The sequence below is a fragment of the Protopterus annectens genome, chromosome 12.part0 (genome assembly GCF_019279795.1).
Source record: "Protopterus annectens isolate FY-2018-M chromosome 12.part0, PAN1.0, whole genome shotgun sequence".
NCBI classification, from domain to species: Eukaryota; Metazoa; Chordata; order Ceratodontiformes; family Protopteridae; genus Protopterus; species Protopterus annectens.
The window spans coordinates 575,108,644-575,133,595 of NC_056746.1; the positions used below are offsets into that span (position 1 = coordinate 575,108,644).

Sequence of the window (24,952 nt, forward strand, 5' to 3'; positions counted from 1 at the left end):
CCCTCTGTATCATCAATGTTCTGTTAATGTTGTCAAATGTTTGCCTCCTTCCACAAAACCACAATGATCCATATCTATCAATTTTGGCATTATTTTAGCCAATATTTTAGCCATTATAGACATAAACACTTTATAATAATTGTTTAGTATTGAAATGGGTCTGTATGAAGTTTGGTCCCATGGGTCTTTACCCTCAGCTACCACTGCTTTCTTCCAGGATGTTGGTACTTCTTCTCTTCTTAAAATACTGTTAAAAAAACCTTCCAGATCTTTATCAGTTTTTCCCACCTAGCTTCCAAGCTTCCACAGGAATACCATCCATTCCTGGGGAATTTCCTGTAGATTGGTTATATATCACAATTCTTTATCTCATCTCCTCCTATCTAACCATTAGCAATTGAGCCTCATGTACCTCTAAGCTTGGCATATTTAATTCTTTCATAAACCTTTCAATTTGTATCTTTTCTTGAATTCCATATTTCCCTGCTTTATAAACACTTTCACAGAATTTACAAAATATTTCTAATACCTCTACAGGATCTCTTGTTACCTTCTTTGTTATAGGCTCCCTAAGCTTAGCGACAGCCAATTTTAATTTCTGTTGCCTGAGTTGTTGTGCTAAAAGTTTTTGTGCTCTAGTGTTATTATCAAAAAAAAAAATTGCTTAACAGCAATCTTTCTAAACTCATGCATATTATCGAGGAACCCCTTATTTTCTGCTTAGCATTCTGCAGTTAATCCTTTTCTTGTTCTGTGAAATTCCCCCTATTCTGCAATACCATAACATTTGTCAGTCCCTCTAAATAACTCTTGTTACTTCTTAACCATAGCTCCCTTTCTTTTTTTTTCCACCCTAAATTCCACCTTAATTTTATCCCACTCCCTAGATATATTTTCAGAAGAAATTTCTATCCTTTCTACTAGCTCCTGAATAATCTCCACTACCCATTCCTTACTTTCACCTCTTCTTAAGAGATAGGTGGAAAAGCACCAGTGTCTCATTTTTATTTCATTACCCTGTATTTTTATTTTAGTTATTATTGGCGCATGATCTGAAATAGTTATTGGGTGTGTATCAAGACCTTCATTTAAATGCACACGTTCTTGTGAAATGTAACTTCTGTCTAGCCTAGCCCAGTTTTTATGTTTTGGGGAATAATATGTAAATTCATTCTGAACTCCTATTACATAATTCACATCTTTCATGCCAAATATGTTCATACATTTCTTCAAAATTCTACCCTCTTTTGTTATACCTTCCCTGTGTGCCCCCCAGACACATCTTAACTGCTGTAACCCACATTCCATTCCCCACCCATGCGTAATATTCCTTGTTGAAAACTGATTTCTCACAAAATCTTCTTAATCTCCATCAAAGCAGTATTAGGTGGAATATAAATACATGCCATTGTAATCCTCCTCCCTTGCCAGTAGCCCCTTACCACTAAAAATCTGCCATTATTATCTTTATTATCCTCTTCTATCACTATTGGGGTGCCTCTTGAAATTAATATAGGTTCTCCTCTTTTCATGTGTCCCAGGTATTATACTGAATACCCATCCTGAAAACCTTTCTTTATCGAATTCACATATTCAGTTCTTTCTAAGTGTGTCTCCTGTAACATAGCTATTTGCACTCTACATTTTTAATATAGTTCACTACTTTTTATTTTCTGTATTTATCTGTGAGACTGTTCACACTTAAAGACATTACAGAAATCATCACAGCATTAAAACATTATTATTCCCACCTTTTATGTATAAAACCTTTTTTTGTTAAATTTCTAGTTCCAGCTTTTGTGTTACATACATATACTGCTTGGCAGGTTGAACGTTTACACAGTTGTTTCTTGTCATATCCATTTGAGTCTATGTCAGATCATAGAGAACCTTTTGTCTTATTGAAAACCTTCAAACAAAAATAACAAACACACCCCAATACCTATTAACTTAATACTAACAGATATAACTATGTACACCTTCAAATACTGTAGTTTTACCCTCCTAATAGTAACAAAAGTCCCAAACTGACAGCCATGCTCACAGACTAGAGTTAACCTAAAAGAAAGGTTATGCATGCTAAAATGCATAGTGCAGCCTGTACTTCTACTAAGTGATGATTGGTTTTGTCTTAGCTTTACAGCTCTGCCAGCTGGGAAAACACCCTGAATGCTTTGAGAGAACATTATGTCCTAGCCAATTTCTCTTTTCTTTTTTTTTTTCCACAGCCAATTGCTCTCCACTAGATTGTAGCTAGTTCCTCTTTATCAGATTGTCTCCCCAGAGACATGAGAACCAGACAGCCAGTCTCTCTTTATCAGACTATTTCCATGGAAACATGAAGACCAGCTGCAGAATTGCTACTACCCAAACCACACATCACAAAAATAGTGCTATTTACGAAAAAGTACTACTTACAGTTAACTTTCTCCCTCGACTTCCCCTCCCCAAAGCAGGTTTCTGAACATTAATAACATGAAGTACGGCATATGTTTTAGAGTCACCAACAAGTCCAGCAAATTGTGAAAAGTCCAATATTTCCAGATTTTCTTCATATTTCACAAATATAATTATTGCATTGTAAACCCATATTAAGTTACTGGTTTTATTTCTGTTCATCTCCATCTCCCAAATCCTGTGTCTGCTTCATTTCCAATATACTCTCAATTCTTTTAGTCAACTCTCGTGCTCCCTTCCTTCTCTCCATTTTTCATTAAAACAATGGATAAGGTTTCACAGGTACAGTCTCTCTGTAGTCTGTATTACCAGAAGAACAAAAAGCAGAATCTCCTTCTGTTTCACAGCTTACGTTTTGTTGGACAAACTTTTATATTTCCTCCACGGCATGTATTTAATCAAAAAATGATTTTGTCCCTCCAGGGAAGAATATCTTGAAGACAACTGGGTACAGCAGTTTGAATCTCACACCTGCATCTCGAAATTCCCTGAGCAGTGGAATAAATCTGTTCCTCTTCTGCCTGTTGTACAATGAGTAATCATTCTCCACAAACACTGTGCTGTCTCCTGCTTTTAGTACTTTGTCCTTCTGCCAAAGGTTTGTCAGACTCAACTCCTTCTGCTGGTAGGATTGCACCTTTACTATTAAAGGTATAGGTTGTGTTCTCATAGCCAGGTTTGGAGCATAAGCATAATGTGCCCTTTCAACTAACAATTCCTACTGTGGGATACCAGTCCAGTTGCTTATTTGTGCTTTCGCAAAATTAATGAGGTCTGTTTCTTCCAGCTTCTCTGGTATAGCTGAAAATCTCAAGTTTTCACTATGTGCTCTGTCATCTAATTATATTATTTCTTGAAACATCTCAACCTCAGCAGTCTCATATTCAGACAGCCTTTTCTTCACTTCAGCCTCTGGGTTTTGCAGCTTTACCAGCACATCTGAATATCTGTTTAAAGCTTCTTCCATTTTTCCCAACCTTTTGTTGTTTGTGTTGATATACTTAATCAGGGTTTCATTTATTTTAACCAAGTCTGTGTGCAGTTATCTTATATCTTCTTGTATGTTGCTGGAAATCATGTCTGGAGATTACATTGCTTTTTCTGAACAGCTACATAACTTTCCCCAGTTAGTGTTTCTTCCTCACATTTTGTAGCTGTTTTTTCCAGGTCCACTGTAATTATTTTTCCTGGCAACCAGGCAGCACAATTACTAGCCAGTTACTGACATTTACCCATAAACACAAGTGTCTACTGGCCTTCTCTGTTAAGTTTCTGTTTTCACACTGGGAGAGCTAGAATTAAGCTGTTACTCAATGTGCAGCCATCTTGGAATCCAGCCCTTACCATGTTCTTAGCCTGAAGCAGCTATTTTTATAATCACCAATCATGACTCCATCCAGTCTGCCTTGCCTCACATTAAAAAAAAAACACACGTTCAATGTCTCCCTGGCCTTGAAGACGCCTACCTAATAACTTCCCAAATTACTTTGTAAAGCACCTGTAGGTCAAGTACTCCATTTGTGGCACATCAAAATATTGAAAAACTGCCTCAACTAATAAGTTATGTCCGGTCACCTAATTGTTCCCAAAGCCTAATCTGTTGATAACCCAAGAAATGCTAAACTCAATGACCAGCTCCAGGTTTGTTTGTGTCTTTCGGCTTTTCCCGGTTAGGGGTCGCCACAGCGGAACTCCAGTCCGCTAATGATTGGTAGTGGATTATTCCTAAAAACTACATTCAAAAACAGCCAGTGAGGCCAGCCACTGATTTACTCCCAGTGCTACTAAAGACTAGTGAAGACTGCCAAAAGCAATAAATGAAGTGTGAACAGCAAAGGAGTAAAGCAGACATCCCTGACTGTGCCACTTCCAGTCAAAAAGAAAAACAGACCAGCATTAACATTTAACAGTGCCACTGACTTCTGATAAATGTTCCACAGTACCTGGATAAGCCTAGGAGGAAACCCAAAGAATTCCAATACTCAAAATAAACATCTCCAGTCTACCCTATCAAAAGTCTTCCCTGCATTCAGGATGACCATCAATAAAGCACCCCCTGATCTTTGAGCCTCCTTAATGACAATCACAGTCCTTATAATGTTATCAGAAGCCTGCTGACCATAATAAACATGCACTGGTGAATGTTTATATTAGGACACACCAGGATGCCCAGTAGCAAGCCCCACATGGGACAACTTCTATGCTGTCAGACCTACTTTTCAATTGTTGTTCTTATGAAAACTAGATGTAAAGAAAGAGCATAATGTTCATCAGGGGGGAACTGCATGGCACTTAAACTGTATCTAGAAGGGTGATGTATGCATAGCATGGGCTGCAGGGGGTGGTACCTCCCTTGCTGTATGTCCATGGTTGTCTTTTACTGACATTACATTTCTAAGGCCCAACATTAGTGTCTAAATTTTTATGCTTTAACCTTAAGCTGTTTAATGCTGAAAAAAGTACAGAATTAGAATAATAGTTTAGAAACATGCAAACACTTAATAATCAACCCCATTGGAATGTTAAACAAGTAAGCTCTGCTCACACCTGAATAAAGTAGGATGGTGTGTCCTAATATAAACAACTGCCCATGCACTGATCGATATGAAATAGCCTCAGTAACACAGGCATCAACTTAGGTACTATAAGGGCTACTAGTAAATTATACTATTGGTAAAGTACTAAAATAGGCTTTTAAGATCCTGGAAACATCAGGCTCAGAATAACCATAATAACTGCCTCAAACCAGGAGGAAGGGAACATTAGAGTTTTCAAAATCTCATTTAGAACTACACACACTGCAGAGAGGAGCCACCACCTCCTGTGTGTATAACTCCAGGGGCAGCTCATGTGTGCCAGGTGAATTTATTTATTTAGTTTATTAACCAAGACAGTCGAGCTGGATGATTACCCCTTTTCATCAGAATGCCAGGGAGAAAAGGTCCACACAGACACTAAAGACATCATTATGATACTATACTGCATATGCAACAGTACTGCACAACTAGAAGGTACACAGTACACAGGAGATCAAAGTGATTACAACATTCATTTATTCAATTTAGCAAGCAGCTCTGAAATCTCTTTCTAGGTAAGTCGGACCAGTTACCTCTGCCTACTACATCTTCCAACTTTGAGAGCTCAACCCCTTGAAGAAATAATTCTGCTCTCTACTGCACTTGTCTAACCTATCCTCCAAGGTATACAATTCCTATTAAAATGCATCACTGGATGCTTTACTATTTGCATGGTTACTGATGTCAAAAGTAAACTGATTTAACTTCAAGTTCCTTAAATGCACTGCTTATGATCCTTGCATTTTGAAAGAATTATCAAAATGTGATAACTTCAGAGCCTTACTCTTAAAATGCAAATCTGCACATGACAGATGCAGTAATTTTAACATCCCAAGTTCAATGTCCTCCTTATGCTCTGCCACTAATGGTTATTTACTAATAAGCTCTGCCATTTCTGCCAGGAAAACTGCTGAAAACCACAAATAACCTAGTATGACTCTGCAAAGCCAACAACAATAACCCCTTGAAGACTTTCCATCTCATTATTACCTCCTCTACTGCAGTTGGGCCATCCTGAAACCAATGTGTGACTTGAGCAATGTACCAGCCTGAATTCTTGTCCCTACAAAAGGTAACATCAGGTCTCCAATGCTTAGGTGGGGTAGTGTCCCATCAGTGCATGGTAAGTAGCAACTGGGCATGATCAAAACCCACTACTGACATGGTCTCAAAAGCACTAACCATGGGTCTACTTGAAAACACTGACATGCCAAAACACCAATGACAAGAACACTGAGACCGGAAGATCCACAACTGAGATGACCGACAATTTAAAAGCACGAAACTTCACATGCCCGACAAACCACAATCCCGACAATCAACAAAACAAAACAAATAACTTTTCCAAAAAACACACAACACAAGCACACCAAAAACCTTACAAACCTACACTAAACCTTACATACACAACTATCTATGCACTAACCTTAACCCAAACCCTAACCCAAAGGTCCATCACTATCGCACACTCACCTAACCCGTGCCCTAAACTTAACTCACTTAACCCGCCCCAACCCTAAAGTCTGTCACTATCGCACACTTTCCCTACCCGCACCCTAACCCTAACTCACTTAACCCGCCCCTAACCCTAAAGTCTGTCACTATCGCATACTTACCTTAACATGCCGGTGTTCTCAGCGTCAGGCTTTTAAACTGTCGGTCATCTCAGTTGTCGATCTTCCGGTCTCGGTGTTCTCGTCGTTGGTGTTTTGGCGTGTCAGTGTTTTCAAGTAGATCCCTAACCATATATAAATGCTCCACAGACATTAGAATCCTCTGTTATGAAGAAATGTTTATGAAGAAATTAATGAACTATAATTCTACTCCCTACAGTTCCTCAGTGTAGAATGACACTGGCGAGCACCAAATGAGGCAAAATAATGTCCTACTTTAGGGATCCTAAATGATCTTAGTTCTTCCAGACTTCCCCCTCCCTCGGTTATTAAGTTCTTGTCATTGGTCATGTTCAATACCCTTTCAGGAAAACCCACAATAGAAATCAAAAATGTCAAGTCTGCATTACATACTCCAAGACAGGACAGACTGGTATCTCTGTGAACAGCAATTATCCTTAATCTCCCTTTAATAGCTACATATTTACCATACTAATCTACCAATTATGACTCCATTTAAAAGCAGTATTTCTAGCCAATAGCATAATGACCAATAGGATATAGTCTCACACTCAAACTTTTTTTAATTTCAAGTGTTTCTGCAGTTACAAATGAGTCTCCAGTAGATATAGGGTTTCAGTGGAGTACCCAAAGATATGGGCAAACATGCAAGTTCTTTTAACAGGACTGAGCCTGTAACTGATCATTGTTTGATCAGTGTTCAATTTCCGTAAACAAATTTAAATAAATAAAGTAAAAATATCCTACATGTATAGGAAGCAAAAACTGAACAAATCACTGCTTTCAAGTCAAGAAATCGTCAATACAAAAGACATTCCCAGTCCTTATTCTTGTCCTCCCATAAATAAAAAGCCTTTCAAAATCAATATAAATACACTGAAGCTTACACTAAAGATCTGTACAACCACTTGGATAAGTGTACAAACTCAGCTGCACCAGAAAGAATCAAAGCCAGAGCCCCAAGCAAAACCAAGCTGCCATGGTGGGCATCCAGCATCAACAAACTGCAATAAAAGCAAACAGTTGCTGTCCAAGAAAACAAAGGCAAGGTCCCAACAATGGAAAAGCTCCCTCCTCAGCCTCAACAGGCAAATAAGACAACTTGTCAAATCCTCCAACAGCTCCTTTGACAGAAACTTAGCAAGTACAGCCGAGGATAACCATAAGGCCTTTTACAGCTGCATACGTAACCTAAAGGGTAGGACCCAAGCATGTGCAGAACTAGTGGCCAACAGCATCCTACACACTGACCCCACAGAGATAGCAAACCTGTGAGAGGATAGGTATGGCAAAACTTTCACTCCCTTATCCCCGCCTAACTTACAACAAACCTTCCCCTATCCCCACATATCTGAAGAGTAGGTCTTCAAAGCCTTGTCAAAGGCAAAAAACACAGCCTCTATGGGACCAGACAACATCCCAGGCTGTCTTCAGAACAGGCTAAAACATGAACTAGCATCACCACGAAGTATCCTTTTCAATTATAGCCTGACCACAGGCTTTATTCCTGTGGAATGGAGAACAGCAACAGTTATTCCCCTCCACAAAGGTGACCTAGCAAAAGACTCATAAGCCTGACCAGCCTCATCTATAAGGCCACGGAACGCATCATTATGAATCTCATAAAGACATAGACGACCTCCAAACCCTGGATCCTACCCAACTTGGCTTTGTTAAGGCAGATCTTGCCTGTTAAATCTAGTGTATTTCTTTGAAAATGTGACCAAGGCCATTGATGAGGGCAAATCTGTGCACACAGCAGACCTCAACCTTGCACAGGCTTTCGACACAATGCCACATTCAGGCATTACCAATAAACTTAGCAAACTAAATGTAAACCCCACTTTGTTGTAAGATGGGTTGCCAACTGGCTCACAAACCAGATACAAACTATCAAAGTGGGTGACTCCAAATTAACCAGCAGACCTGTTACCAGTGGGGTGTCACAGAGATCAGTGCTGGGGCCCCTACTGTTTGGTATATACTTCTTAAAAGTTCAGGTCAAAACTAAGGGGTTGTGGCTGACCAAGTTTGCAGATGACTGCACACTAAGTGCAATCACTGAATCCCTGAATGATGTCAGTATACTGCAGGAAAGTCTCAAGCAGATGAACGACTGCTGTATTAGTCACAGTCTCAAACTGAATGCAAAGAAATGCATCATCATTCCCTTAGGAGCATGCAATGTCCCCTCACACTATCAAATCAACAACAATATCCTAAGTACCCATGATGTGGTAAGGGACCTGGAATTACAAGTTGACGGTGATCTTACTTCAACCACCATGTGTCTACTGTAGTAAGAAAAGCTTTCTATGTAGCATACAATTAATAAAGGCATCACTCAGGCACTTATCCAGCCCATAATTGAGTACAATGCCCTGTATAGCATGTACCATACTAAGAACCAGCAGCAACTGGAGAGCTCTCAAGAGCTCAGAGGTGTCTAACAAAGAAGATCAAGGGACTCCAGCATGTGTCTTACACACACCAACTAAAGTCCCTGTCATTATACTCCGTATCATACAGACTTCTTAAGGGAAACTTATGTCTGGCTTACACAGCAATCCAAGACCCAAATCTAATGAACTTGCATATCCATAAATCAAACGGGGCTTCGGCTACCCATTCCAGGGACTTAAATATGGCCTATAACTTAAATAGGACAAGCTGGAGGGACAGATTTATCTCCCTGCGACTGACTGCTGCATCTTTGGAATAGGCTAGCAATTCATGTGACGCAGAGAACATCTATGAACACTATTTAAGAGGAACCTAGACAAGTGGATGGGGCACCGTAAATTCTTACCAGGGATAGAGCCCACAACCCTCCTGGACATGGGGAGTCATCACTAAATACAATCTTGGGTAATGACTAGCATTTCTATGGTATTACATTGGGATGAAATGGCTAGGCTTAAAATGACCTCCGGGTGAATAGCCTAGTAATATCCTATGATCCTATGATATTACAATGATTATCCAAAGTTTTCTAATCTTACCAAACAACAACTTTACCCATTAAGGAGCATTTTCTTGTTGTATTTCAACAAGAAAAACTTTTAAAGAATACGATTTCCGAACACTGACATCACTGAAGAAAAACAGTACATTTTAACCTAAGCAGCGTTACCACAAGAAAAATATGTGTTGCGTCTACAGACTTCAGTGGGAGCACTGCTGTGTATGTATGAAGGTGCCCCATTAAAGTCTATGGATGCAACACACGTTACCCCCAAATAACGTCACAGTAGTAAATGCTAAGCTTATTTGGGCCATGTGGGTTAATAAAAAGTTTATAAAGCTCTTCATTAAAAAAAAAATCACAAACACACAACTGTAGACATGTGTAAAAAAAAGCATTGTCCACATGACTCATCAAATGCTGCAATGTATATCCTAACATTATAAAATTACTTTAAGGAACACATACAACAGCAAAAATATACATAAAGAAGGGGACTCCACTTAAAACGATTCTTTACCAGCTAGACTTTCCCAGTTAACAAATGTAATAAACAAAGAATTATAAATTAAATAAATCAATAAGAAAAACAAGTGAATACTAACAGTTATCGGTGCTGTGTGATGAAACTTACCACTGCATTGAAGGGACAAAGAGGCTCTGGTCTGTGTTTGGTTGCACATTGTTCTTCATCTGTAAACTTAAATCATTTGTTTTAAATAAACAGCACCTCCAGTAAATCAACTCCAAAACTCACTGTGGCAACTCCCGCTACATCCCACATTAGTAAGCACCTAGAACCATGGATATGCACTTTCCAATCATCTCTACAGCCAGCCTAGTTGAAATTGTCAGCCTGAGACAATGTGGAGATTGTTGCTCAATGTTAAGAGCCTTAACAAAAAACTCCACTTCCTACAAGCACTCCTTGCCCTAGAAAACATTTGCATATACATCATCACAGAGACCTGGCTCAAGACCAGTGAAAGCACTCAATGTAGGGTTTCAGTGCCTATCACATGTTCAGACCAATACATCAGCGGTCATTTGGTGGTGCCTGCACATTCTTAAAAAAAATTCACCTCAAGACTGGTTAGACAAGATAATGACCTGGAACTCCTCTACATCCAACTTGTTAACTAAATCTCTTACTATATCATAGATAACTATAGGACCCCCTCTATGTCCCCCTCAGCCCACACCTCCCATCTAACTAGTATCCAGTCCCTTTGTATTAAGCCAAACATCAGTCTCTTAGGAGACTTCAACTACCCCTCCATAAACTTGGAGACTTGTACATCCTCAAATATGTATTCCCAGAAAATTTTGGATTTCATCAATATAAACTCTCTGGAACAGTTAGTCTGCATCTCAACTAAAGGTTGAAAAATTCTGGATTTGATCTTTGCCAATATGGGCCAGCTTTGCTTCCCATCAAATGAAACTTCCTACATGATCGAATCAAACCACACATTCACCATCAGACTGAAGCCAGAGGCAACTTCACATACCTCAGTATTCAGAGATTATGCGAAGGCTACTCTATAAAAACTGAATGAGAACTAGATAAAGACATAAGCACCTTCCATCTTGATGACCTCATTGCTTATGTGAAATCTTTCACTGTCAAATTCTATGCACATGTAATTAATTACACAGATGCATGTTATCCCCTCAAATATAAATACAATGCCAAATTCAAAAAATAAATCCCTGTGGTGGAACCCTGCCATAAACAGTCTATATAATGAAAGAAAAATTAATTGCATGCAAAAATAAAATGATAGGTTTATAGGCAAATACTTTGTTAACTGCCTTGAAAGGACACTTTACGTCTAGCCAATAACTTGAGGTAAGAATCAAACGCTGTACCTTGTGTTTATGACAAGTTCAGCTCAAACTTCACCCCTCTCTCCACTCCAGTATTCTCAGATCACATATTTGCATTTACATCTCACCAAATCTCCCAAGATCAAGTCCTCAAGGTGCTATCTGGGGCCAAGGAAACTACCTTCTATTTGGCCAGACAACATACAAGGTTGCCTACAGGTCAGCCTGAAACATGACTTGTCATACCCCATACAGAAGCTAGTCAATATCTGCCTCAAAACGGTCTTCATTCCAGATGACTGAAGAACAGCAACTATCATTCCTTTGCACAAATGTAGGCCTTCAATTCAGCCTGGTAATTATAGACCCATAAGCCAACCAGCTTCATCTGTAAGGCTATGGAATGGACTATGGAATTAATAAATACGGATATAGGAAACTTACAGATTCTCAATCCAAGCTACTTTGGATATGTCAAGAGCAGATCCTGCCTACTTAAATTGGTTGACGTCTTCAGAAAGTTACTGTAGTAACAGATAAAGGGAAATCGGTACACAGCACATATCTAGACCTCGCAAAGGTGTTCTTTGTATTCTTCAGAAAGCAGGTACCCTTTATTACCCTTGTAACTATCACATTGACAATGTACTCCTGAAAACTGACATGTAGCCAGGTATCTGGGAAAGTATGTTGACAAAGAACTGTTCTTTGAGCCCCACAGAGCCACTATTGTATTTTCATAGCACAACTTACAGAATGACCACAATGCTACCTCACTAAGAAAAGAAAGGACCTAAACCATAAAAAACTATGCTGACTGTCTCAAAGACTTGTCCCTCTTTTTAGAATTATACAAGCTACTGAGAGGTGACCTCTGCCTCATGTAAACAGGATCAACAGATCCTATTCTGTCAGACCTCTTTCACATTCACAAGTCCAACGGTGGCAAATAAATCTGCTCAAGTGATCTGAATTTCTTATGCACCATAAACAGAACATGTGGAGGGACAGGTGTGTATCACAGACAACTTTTCTTCTATACAACTGTCTTCCATTTCACATAAGACAATGTACTTCTCTTACTCAATTCAAATGTAATTTGAATGAATGGATGGATAACTGCAAATACACTTCTGGTTTGGCACCCTTGTCTCTCATAGATATGGGAAACATGTAAATGTTCCAACATATTCTTGTTCTGCTCATCTCTGGGTTATTTATACACAAAGAATAAGGGCTAAAAATTACTATGATAAGGATAGGCTTCTTGAGATCCTCACAGATCTCTAGTCTAGCATGTGTCTATGAGCATGCAGTTTCTGTGTTAGGAAAGGGTAGCTAGGACCTAAAAAAGTAATAGTCCACCCGCATGCACACAATGCTACTACCTAAGCTATGATGTCTGATGCAGTGAATGGAATTAAACAAGCATCCTCCAACAATATGGCAGCCACTTTCTCAGCATCAACAATGTAAGCCTGCAACACTACACACATTAAACAATGGCAGCAGTGCCAATGAAACAGGGTCTCACTCACGTCATAAAAAAGGACTTCAGACAAGGAAGCTCCAACTCATGCCCAGGCAGTAGCCACAATGAGGATGTTTACTACAGCCTAACTTCCTCTAAGGTCTGGAGAACTACATGTGAGCAGAGAGAAGAATGATACAAAAGGGTTGGTGCTGCTATTCCTAACAACATATACATAAAAAAGTGAATCTGTAGGTAAGTAGAGGATGGCTACCTGCTGGCATCTTTCCTTTAAATGGAAAAGTATGTCTGTAGTTGAACACAATTCTCGGATATACAAGGATTTCAGCGAGTTGTAAACTCCACAGTCACCCCATATTGTGATAATCAACTTTTACACAGCTACTATCAAATCAAAAAATTCAATGATATAAAAATAAATTGATAAACAAATAAATAAAAAATAAGCTCATGAAACTGGGCACAGATATTCAGAAGAACCATAAATATTTGCCCAAGTTCCCTTTTTAGACTTGAGAGAGGACAGCTGTATACTTCTCCATCAGAAGTTCACAGCATTGGCACTGTTCTAGCAAAGTGACTGACAACATGCTTAAAGTGGTGTACTCTATTCATTGTATTCATAAAAAGAAGAATTCAGCATTTCAGATATTTCGACTATAGTTCCCTTACACATGCTCAGTACTATAAAGAGATACCTTGTTGTGCTGTGAACCATTTCAGAGGAGTATGGCAGTCTATTTCACATCCACTACAGCTCAGCCAGGCCCAGTAAGAATGTTCTTCCACATAACGATCTTCAGTTCCAACAGGATACACTGCTATAGAAGACAGGCTGGAGGTTTCTAAAGGATCCTTAGCATAAGTTTCTGTGTGAGGCTGAAAATCTGCCAGGTTGACATTGGACCACTTATGCATCACTACTTGAGGCTCCTGCTGTGAGGATGGCTGCCGTTGTTCAGTCAGCATCTGCTCACTATCTTTTACATCTCTGTTAAAACCAGATGTGCTTTGTTCTTCCATTTCCTGTAAAACAGAGCTGTTACTTGCTTCGGTTATCTGACAATGTGCACCAAGCTGGCTGCTTTCTGCTGCACTGTCTGCATCAGCAGAATTCCCAGACAATCTGTCAGGCTCAGAGAATTCAGAGTTATTGTGTGTGGGAACTTGAACCTCTTCTCCAAAGAAACAGCCAGCACTAGAAAACAAAACAACAATCAGCATAATGCTATTTAACTCTCTAAGTGGAAAAATATTAATTTCAATCACATCTGTAATCTACAAGCTGAAGATACTGACTGATTTATTTCAGATTATATTTATGGTCTTTACTGACGATCCTTTTGTAATCCTAAACACTAATATAAATGTACATATTTGTTGCAAATCAGTTAATAGACAAAGATGACTTACAGCAGGTGCTCAATGTACTACTGGGCCTTTAAAAGTGTCTCCCACAACAGATTCATGGAATTAATTTCCATCCTAAGTACAAGAATCCCATGTCAAATTTTCTGAAGTCTCATATTGCAGTTTCCAATTATGTCATTATCTTTCTGCTGCTGGCATTGCTCTGTCTACTGCAGTTCCTTCCTATCCTCCCCTTCTTTAGTAGGTGATAATGGAAAACACTGGACTTCACTACACCAGTGTTTCTCCATAGCTCTCAGAACATTACAGTTGAGGAGTAACATCCAGGAGCTGCTGCATATCATCTTGGCCACCACTCTCAACTTCTTTGCTCAATAAACAGGGGCAAAGCTAAAATTAATGGGTGGAAAACCCACTATTGTTACTCATACCTCTCAACTGACCTCGTTATGAGGAATTTTCCTCATTTTGAGTATTAAAAAGTCCATGTTTCTCACTGTTCCACATTTGAAGTGTATGTCATGCAATCATTGTTAAGAATTTTTCTAATTAATGCCATGGATGGACAGCCAGTAGATATGCTCAGCAATAATGAAAAGCTTTTTATTTTTATCATAGTTAGTGGCAGTAACAGTTTCAGGTAATAACAGAGAACAGTGGACTTTGCGTAACCACTTTATTCAGTATTCTGGATTTGCACTTACATGTGGTCCAGTGTTCTCCATTATTGTCCACTATTGTTAACTGCTAGCATAAACTTCATCCCCAGAAGTATACGGATGAGACAGATGTCTGTGTGGTAATAAGATGCTCATTAAAGTAGCCAAGTAATCAAAAAAGGCACAAGGGGCAGGTCCAACAGGAAATTATATGGATTTATAAGGAGCGCCCTCAAGGATACGATATTATGATGTTATGATGACAATCTTGTACAACTTTTCTCTGTTACTTTATGGTGTAGAAGGTGAAACACACAAAAGGATGCTGTCATTCCAAAGGAATTTATTGCACAACTCTGTTAGGTCCTTTTGTCAAATGACATTGACTTCCTCAAAACTGAGACATAAAAACAAACGAGTCTTTAAACTGCACAAATTACTATTAGATGATATGTCAAGTGACCAAAAATAATTGAAAACAATTTAAAATTCCAAGTATAAAAGCTATAAGTGCAAACTATGACCTGAAAAGGCTATGTTATTGCTAGCTTTCCTAAATATTGTCATAGTTCCACCTGACAAATCTTGGGTAGAGTGTAATAAAAATACAATAACATTATTTTCTGCAGTTGAGTGACTGTCTTCCATGGTTAGGAAATAAAAGAAAATCCACAAATAGAAAACAAACTCTACACCAAACAACAAAAAAGGCCAAGTGAATAATAAAGACCGACACTTTATTAAAAAAACAAACCAGTCAACTTCTCTAGCGCCTCAGCTTATACAAGCTTTTACAGAATACATATGGGCTTAAAGGCAGAATTATTTTTTTTATACAAGAAACATCTTTATTAAATTTTCATGTATGACCATAGGCAATCATACATTTATATAAATGAAAACAATCTATCCTTACACAATTCTAGTTGCAAACAATTAGACATTACAAACTATGTTGACACAAATACAGTTGTAAACATTATACATCACTTATAATCTAACCAGTCATTATCAAACATTACATAGCTCATTCAAATCCTGCCTTCCTTTAAATCTTGTTCCTCCTCTGCATGTACTGTTCCCCCAATTCCAATTTTTTCATATGTAATTTGCTCCTACCCTTTTCTAAATATCCCAATTCCAGTTGTGTTATCTCTGTTACTATATTCACTACCTCTAGTAAAGTTGGTTTAGACTTTGATTTCCATTTTCTAGTAATTGTTTTTCTGGCAGCCACCATAATTAGACTCCGCAAGGCCTTACAATTATTTCTAGGCAATTCTGATTCTGTATCAAAGCTCAAAAATAATTTCCTTAGTTACACCAATTTGCTCACCCAGCATCTCTGACAAAGCAGTCTGCAAGGAATCTTTAAAGTCTGCTAACTCATTACACTCCCTGAAAATATGTTCCCAGTTACCTCTTTCTTCCCCATCATACCTCCAACATTTGCTGAATACCTGAGTCCATTCGGGGTATAAAAAAAACCTATGTAAAACACTTCCAAGCAAAGATCCTAAATCTTCCAGACTTTGTTGCATATTTGGGAGACATACATATAGCCACTCATTGTTTCTTTGTGAATTGCTTATACAGACTCTCTTCCCAATCCTTTCTAATCTCCTCAGATTGATTCTTACAGTTATCATGCAATTTTTTTTAATATGCTCTACTAATTATTCCTTTTTCTAATGGCAAATTCTGTTTTAGATTCTACTAAAAACCCTACCAGTCCTGGTCTTTCATTTAGGACCCTTTTTCTTTCTCTTTGCATATACTCTGATTTCAAATATTGATAGTGAAAACAATCTCTAACATGCAGTCCAAATAAATTCTTGGCATCTTCCCATTCTATTACCTTTCCCTCTTTAGTTATTTGCTCCCAATACATAGTTCCTTTGCCAGTTTTCTACAATAAATTCCAGCCCCCTTTTTGCTATTGTCTGTATCCCTAAATGCAGTCATCACTATTGGCAGAATCTCCTTTCTCCATTCCCATGTTGCTTAGTTCTTAGAATACTTGCTGCTATTTTATGAATATACTGTCCTGTACGATTATTGTTATTTTCCTTAAAGGACTGCATCCAAAATCCCAGTCTCTCCTTGTTTCTTGAGCATCCCCCTGTTTTATCATCATCTTGTTCCACTTTGAATGATAATTTTTTGCTTGTGCTATGTATAAGAGCCTTAACTGTGTTGCTCTGAAATATACCTTCAAATTGAGTAAGCCCAATCCACCTTGTTCTACTGGAAGAATCAGCTTATCCCCCTTAACTCTTGCCATCCTCCCCTCCTAAACAAAATCCTTCAGCACTTTATTAATTGCTATCCACAACTTCTCCTCTGGTTGATAAAAATATGCCTGACCTGTGTATAAGACTAAAGGGACTGAAAACATTTTAACTACCTGTATTTTACTATCAATATCCATATAACAGAGACTCCATTTTCTCAGTTTTTGTGTTATCTTTTGTTTAGTCTCTTCCCACATATCCTTAGCTGCCACAGCAGAATCATACCAAAATCATTTTAATCCATACTTCTAAATACTTAATTTTATTATGTCTCCATAAATATAGATATTCCTGAACCAACTAGTGTGTGGGTACATAATTTACCACTATTGCCTTTGTTTTAGCTTCATTAATTTTGTATCCAGAAAAGACAATCCACAACACTGTAATGTCCCTTTCTGGTTTTGTCAGGTATAAAATAACATCACCTGCAAATAGAGGCAGCTTTTCTTGACTGCTAAACCAATTATATCCTTGGATTTCTGAGTCCCTTATTTTCTTTGCCAATGGTTCTAAATATAATGCAAATAACAAAGGGATCAGAGGACACCCCTGCTTGGTTCCTCTGCTCAAGCAGAAATTACTGCCCACTTTAATTTTTCTTCAATCCCTCACATATCCTTCTAATCAACCTTATAATTTTATCAGGGAAATGCAATGCTTCACTGCTCTGCACATAAAAAATACAAGATTATTGAACAAGCTTATGTGGCTAAATTTAAAAAAATATATAACAATGCATTGTTCTAACAATTATTAACATCTAGGAACTGTAAAAAGTTTTAAAAGGTTTCTGTTCTTTATGTGTTGAGCACTGGCAAATATGATACTATGGGTGGTGATTTTAAATAATAGAACAGAACACTTGGAAGTGAAATGAAAATCAAATTAAATGCTGAACATTTTCCAGGTCTCAGTGAATATCTCAATATTAAATATATACTAAAACTTCAAACAGATTTTTTAATTATTTTTGTCATAAGACATTATTTGAATATATGTAAATGTAATTTCTTTTACATTTTTTCCACATAGTTTGTACTTATAACTTTTATACATGTAATTTTAATTGTTTTTCAATTATTCTTGGTCGCATGACATAACACTTGATGTGATTTATACTTTTTAATGAATGATGTGTTTTAAAGTCAAGTTCTGATGAAGTCAAATTTACTTGAAGAAAGCACTTAACTGAGATTTGTACAATTAATTCTTCTGGAGTAGCAACATCTATTTTTGTGGATAATTTTATATCTTTAAGGCTATGTACACTTAGGTTTGGAATAGTTTTTTGTTGCTGTTGTTACTTTGAAGTATACTTTGCAGTAAATCTGTACGTTATAACAGTCTTACAAAAAACTTCATTTATTTGCTTTAGCATCATTGATCAGCAGACAGAGTAACTACAATGAGACAAAATCAGATGTTTTCTTTATACAAATGTAAGATGTTATTAAAAAAAAATAGGGTCTGACTATCCCTAATTCACTGATCCACATAATTTAAGTGGCTGTACATGTAAAGGAAAAAGTATGGTAGTCATGTGTTCCCAGAAGAATTTTTGGAACCTCTGCTAGAATGTCACTAAGTTAGTGACACTTATGAAAAGGAATTCACGGGAAATGCACTTCCACCAACTACACAGCAAAGAGATGTACAGAAAGTACAAAGTTAAAACACCACTTTTGAAAAATAAATTTATGGAAAATGCGCATCCATCAACTACAAAGCAAAGTGATATACAGAAAGTACAAAGTTAAGAGCACTACTGTACTGGTTCCATGGAGCTCTGACTATAACACAGATGATCCAGGTTCAGTCAGCAGCTCAGGAACTGGAAGGGCCATTGGAGGGGGTGTACCTGGCTGAAGTCAGCTGGTCTACCTCCAGAGAGAGGGAGAGAGATGATGATGCCTAGTTTTCCTTTTGCTTCTTCCCAGTAGAAGCTGGGTAATAAGCAGTAGATCAGGACTGAGAAGTGTGCTTGGCTTAACAAGCAATCAGACTGTGCTGTAGATGCGATCAGGCATGTATAAATAATTGTGTTTCTCGAGCTACTGCAGCATACATATTGTCTTTGCAAGGCTAGGAAGAGACCAACACAAAAATACCTGCACTGAAACTTAGAATATGACTACATTGCAGTCTGCCTGGCTTGAGGACAATTAAAGGCTGCTCTCAAATGTCTGCATCCCCCACTCAGGAAGGGGGATGTTCAAGATTTGCACTCAGACTGCACAGAACAAAGATGTCCTGGTCAGAGTTGCCGATGTTGTGCACAGGATGGAAGAAGAATAGTAAGACAGAATAAAAAGAAAATTGAAATACCGACAGTGCAGATCCTGCAGTGAGATCCCTAACATAAATCATGAAGACAAGATCTGCAGTAGGTTTAAGCAGTGTAAATTCATTCGCTTACCTGAAAACTGTAGATAATGTAATAATCAAAGCAAGAAATAAGACATGAAGATCATATAACTGGAACAGGTGCTTAATCTGGGAAGCATTCTGAAATGGTTGATTTTGTTGTTTAATCAACTGACTAGTAAGGGCAAACTGCTCTAAGAAACTATGGCCAGCCTTCTTACCTGTGACAAACTTTCTGCTTTTCAGTAACAGTTCAAGAAAAGTATAAACTATACTTGTGTGGCATACTCACTACAACTGCAGATTTCAGGGGTGAGAATCTTACAGAAATTTAATAAATGGTACATTCTTCTCATTGACCCTGGTTGTCATATTATGTGTTTTTCCCAGCAGTGTAAGGTTGACCTGGATGAAGCAATGCATACCTCTTTCACACTCAGATACCACATGCCATTGCCATTTATTTTAACTAGAAACTAAACTAAAATATGTTTCTGGACTGTAACGCATTTAACTGAAAAATACAGCAAAGTGATCACAACTATACATGCTATTACATCACAAAGGCTACAAAGACAAGCATTCAGATCCATAAAGGGGGCCAATGGAAATGTATCTGTAATGATGCAAAAGTCTCTTTCTTTCCCCTTTTAAGATCTACCACTATGGTAAATACCTCTTATTACTATATTATCTTCCTTCAGAGAGGAGTACTGAGGCACTACAATAAAAAGGCACAATCTGAGATAGTACAACTCAATAGTTACAGTCCATCTTTAGGAATGACATGCCACAGAGTGTGAAATCACACACTGTCTAACATCACTGTATGGGACATCTCCTTTCCATAAGATGCAACAATCTCCTAATTAATTATTTAAATAAGAAGGCCCAAGCAGTGAAGCCTGTTGCACAGGGATAGTATGAATGTCTTTTCTGGTACAAAATGTTTCTGCTCATTCCAGTGTGGAATGTGAAATGCTGTTATTTGCTTTCACTTCAGAGAAACTATTCAACTGCCCTGAGGTGACAACACACCTATGCAACCACCCTAACAAAAGCTACCCTGCTCCCAGACAGGATATGCAGCTCAGTGCTGTTTGAAAGTGCATTCATATGCATTTAGCCAAGTCTTTTCCTGAGATGTATTTAATAGATGCGGTAAGCATGGCAACAGCTGATCTAGCAGAAGGTGTTCGGCTGGTGCTTAACAGTGTTTTCATTTACTTGTTACTAAACAAGGAAATATAGTGCTCAAATCAATCTGGCAAGGCATGCTAAGTCAAAGGTCAGGCATGTTAAAAACAGATGAAGTCTTTCCCTGTTTCACCCTCACCCCAAGGATGGGCATGTCCCATCCTCCCCTGCCAACAATATCAAGCCCCTGAGCCACTAATTTAACAAAGGCCACATGGACCATAGTCAGGGTTTTACCCTCTATGGCAATGAAGACAGTTATCTTTATCTTCAGTTTTCAGCTAGCAACATATACATTTTCATCTTAACTAGGCCATTTCAGTACTTCGATACTTATAAATCCTTACTGGAAGACATACAGATTCTGGCTGGTTAAGAACTGTTTATTATTTATTAAATATTTACTTCATGTGGTTGCCAGGGCCATTTCCCTGAACTAATGATTCTTTTGCAAGAGCAGCTCACAGAGTGAGCACCATAAGAAGAATTTGTAGGCTACAGAATACCGAGAGACGGTAATGCAAGTAAATGGTTATACAGTTTACAAAACCAGTAAATCCTATTACTCAAAAGTCTAGTGGTTGGGTTGACTTCAATATAACAACAAAACATCTTATAGAGACAAACCATAAAAAGTAATATTATATATATATATGGTTCCCTATCAGAAGCCTGAAACACTATAAGCTTGAAAATCAAAATCCTGAAACCAAAAGCCTGAAAATTCAAAATCCCGAAAACCCAAAATCCTGAAACTCAAAATCCTGAAAACACAAAATGGACATACTGACGTCATTGTTGTTAGCCCTGTGGTGTTAGGTCATGCGTTGGGTTCAGGTCAGTGTGCGGTTGGTTTTATGTGAGGGTTAGGGGCGGTTTAAGTGAGTTAGGGTTAGGGCGCAGGTTAGGCATGTATGCAATAGTGACAAATATTGGGGTTAGGGGCGGTTTAAGTGAGTTAGGGTTAGGGCGCGGGTCAGGTGAGTGTGCGATAGTGACGGACCTTAGGGTTAGGGTTAGGGTCAGGGTCAGTTGGTAGATATTAGTGTCTTTATAGTGACATATTAGCATTATTTGTGTTTTCAGGATTTTGGGTTTTCGGGATTTTGAATTTTCAGGCTTTTGGTTTCAGGATTTTGATTTTCAAGCTTCTAGTGTTTCAGGCTTCTGATAGGGAACCATATATATATATATATATATATATATATATATATATATATATATATATATATATATATACACACGTGTGTGTGTATAGTATAATATCTAATGTATAAACCAACCTAGTGGAAATGAGGGCATTAGTATTGATATACTTCTCATAATATCAACACTGTAGATTGAAGGGGAAGCAACATTGTGAAATCCTCTGGCTGTAATGAGGATCACACTGGTGAGGTTAAAGGAAAAGTAGGGCAGGGACAGTGTACTGTGACAAGAATAAAATTAGTTAAGTATTTCACAAAATGTGAAAGTTCAACGATGCAGTAGCGCAGAAGAGGGAGGACAGCATATGGTCACTGCAGAACTGCTGACTAACATATGTAGCTCATTAATTAGATGTGGATTTCCTGGTGATTTCTAAGTGATAAGCAAAGCCAACAACACTTTCACTATGAAGCCTTTAACTGCTTGATAGCCAGCCTAAGCAGGAAGAACTTATGGCTGGTCAAAAATTAACGGTGAAACACAGTATAACAAATTCTTCTTCCAAGTACAATGCTGGAAGACTTACAAATACTTCCTTACAGACTCTCATTTACATCTGCATAAAATACTCTGACAGACTCTCCATAGTCATAACCATGAAGAAGACAAGTGGGTCACGAATCAGACCTAAGAAATCTAGATTCATACTATGAATAGTTGTGATGTCCTCGGAAAGTAAAGCTGTGTGTGTGTGTGTGTGTGTGTGTGTGTGTGTGTGTGTGTGTGTGTGTGTGTGTGTGTGTGTGTGTGTGTGTCAGGTACTTAACATAACAATGTTTCTTCAAAGAGGAGTCACAGTAACCGGAAATCGTAACATTTGAGTTTACCCACCTGATGCACTTTTCTGTTCCAGTCAGAGATTTCATTAATTGCAATTATTCCTCTACAAAGACATATACCGGTCTCATGTAGAGTTCCATGGAACCTTGGTGGGTCAGAAAGTCACACATGTACATCCAGTGTTACCATGAGCCTTCTTCTGTTCCCAATCTGGCCCTCAGAAGGAAATGATACTATGCAAGCTGTTATGCTTAACATGGGACAATGTTACTGTAATAAATAAAAGTAACTCTGTAACTCTGTAAGAGATTAACAAACAGCTACACTAAAACTACATACAATTTTCTTACTGTGAGGGCAGGAAGGCAGCAGTATGTTAATGTCTTCTTGATAATCTACCATTAAACACACTGCATGCAACTTTAATACTTTACTCAGGAAAGTTAAATGTAACAGTTACTGTAATGTTACTCCATTACTAGTTCTCTCCTTTATTCCCCCCTCCTTCCAAGTCCCAATTTCCTCCTTGCACTCTAAGTTATCTCATTCTATTAACCTCCTTTTTCAACAAGACAGTCACTTGACTCTCTCCAGGATCCTTCACATCTAAGTTCTGGATTCTTGCTACCTGTTGTCTTATCTTGTAACCTACACCTAATGTGTACACCTCCTTTACACTACAATTAGAAATAGCTTGAAACAGTATAGTTGTTCACTGCCAATAGTCCTAATATGTGTTTGCTGCCTTTTGCAATTATCTGTCTCCTTAGTTACTACAATGTACAAAAGTCTTTTTTGTCTTACTGATACTGTTAATTGATATATTGCTATTTTTTATGTATTATACATTATGTTATCATGTAACTTTCTTTTATATTTGTACTGTGGAGCTTTTCTCCCAGGGCCGCCACTGAAAAAGGGCTACAGCCCAGTCAGACTATCCCGGTCAACAAATGTCAAGTAAATAAATAAATAAACAAACAGTTAAGTCATAACACTGGTGTAGATTCCGAGGCAGTATTATCATACTTTATGTAATCGGCAAGTACAGAATCCCTCATGCAAAAACGTGTCCTGCCTCTGAACTACACAACCCACTTGCAGAGGGTGTGTACAGCAGTCTAAACGTATGCTGCAGATACAGTTGTTGTCAAAGTGGACTAATCCATTTTTATGCCTTGTGGAGGTTATGTTTGAGTATCAAAAGACAGTGCAGCGGGGCAAGCATTTAAACAGATTTTGATTAGTGATTAGTAGGCTTGCTCCCCCTTTCCTAAATGTAACGATTTTTTAGCCTCTCTGGCTCTCCTAGAATAACAGGAGTTTTCTCTGTACATCTAGCAGATGTAAACAATATTTTCCATCATTCTGGTAGCTTGAGTAAAACACTGATAGTTGGCCAGCTTTATTAAAGGACTTTGTTGATACTATTTTTAAACAAATGAAAGGTGCTAACTGTTCATTATCAAATGTTAAGTAGAGTGTCTTATGCATGAGAGCTCTTTTCAACAGATATAATGCCAAATAAAAAAAACTGTTTTCTTGCAAAGACATTTTTATTCTTGTGCATTTACAGGTTTAAAGGGAGGTAAAGTGAATTCTTCCAGTGTAAGGTTCAAATTCCACAGAAAAGGAATATGCAATTTGGGAGGTCTTAAGTAAAGAATATTTTACTAGTGTTCATAATATTTCTGTTTTACATTGTGTATGTTTCCTAAGAATCCATGTTTGCATCTGCATTGACTGATCCTGGCTCAGCATGGGGGGGGGGGGTACTAATCCTTACCCACCCACATTCCTCAACACTACTAGATCCTTCCTTTCATCCCACCTCCAACAGCACAGACCAAACTTCTTAAAGTCATGCTCTCCTCTTCTACTTCTTTAAATATCTAAGCATTTCAAGCAACCTTACACAGAAAACACTTTTATGAGTTAAACAACCAGCTTTTAATCAGCCACCCTCATTTTCTTTCTCTTTTTTCATTGTTCCCCTGAACATTCTCTTTCCATACAACAATGCATTCCTGAATAGTATGAACAATTTAGAAGAACCCCCCCAAAATAATTACCAAAACACATCACAGTCCACTAACACTAATCATGCCTTATCAAATGAAT

The 24,952-nt window shown here is 38.0% G+C and overlaps 1 protein-coding gene across 1 annotated transcript in view; it reads right to left on the minus strand.

Moving 5' to 3' along the window:
* Nucleotides 1-24,952, minus strand: part of TECPR1 (tectonin beta-propeller repeat containing 1) — a gene marked incomplete in the record, with an annotated part of 1,181,271 nt that overhangs the window by 760,566 nt on the left and 395,753 nt on the right. Inside the window, 1 exon segment of the mRNA XM_044089712.1 lies at nt 13,653-14,152. Coding sequence (XP_043945647.1) covers nt 13,653-14,152 — 500 coding nt within the window.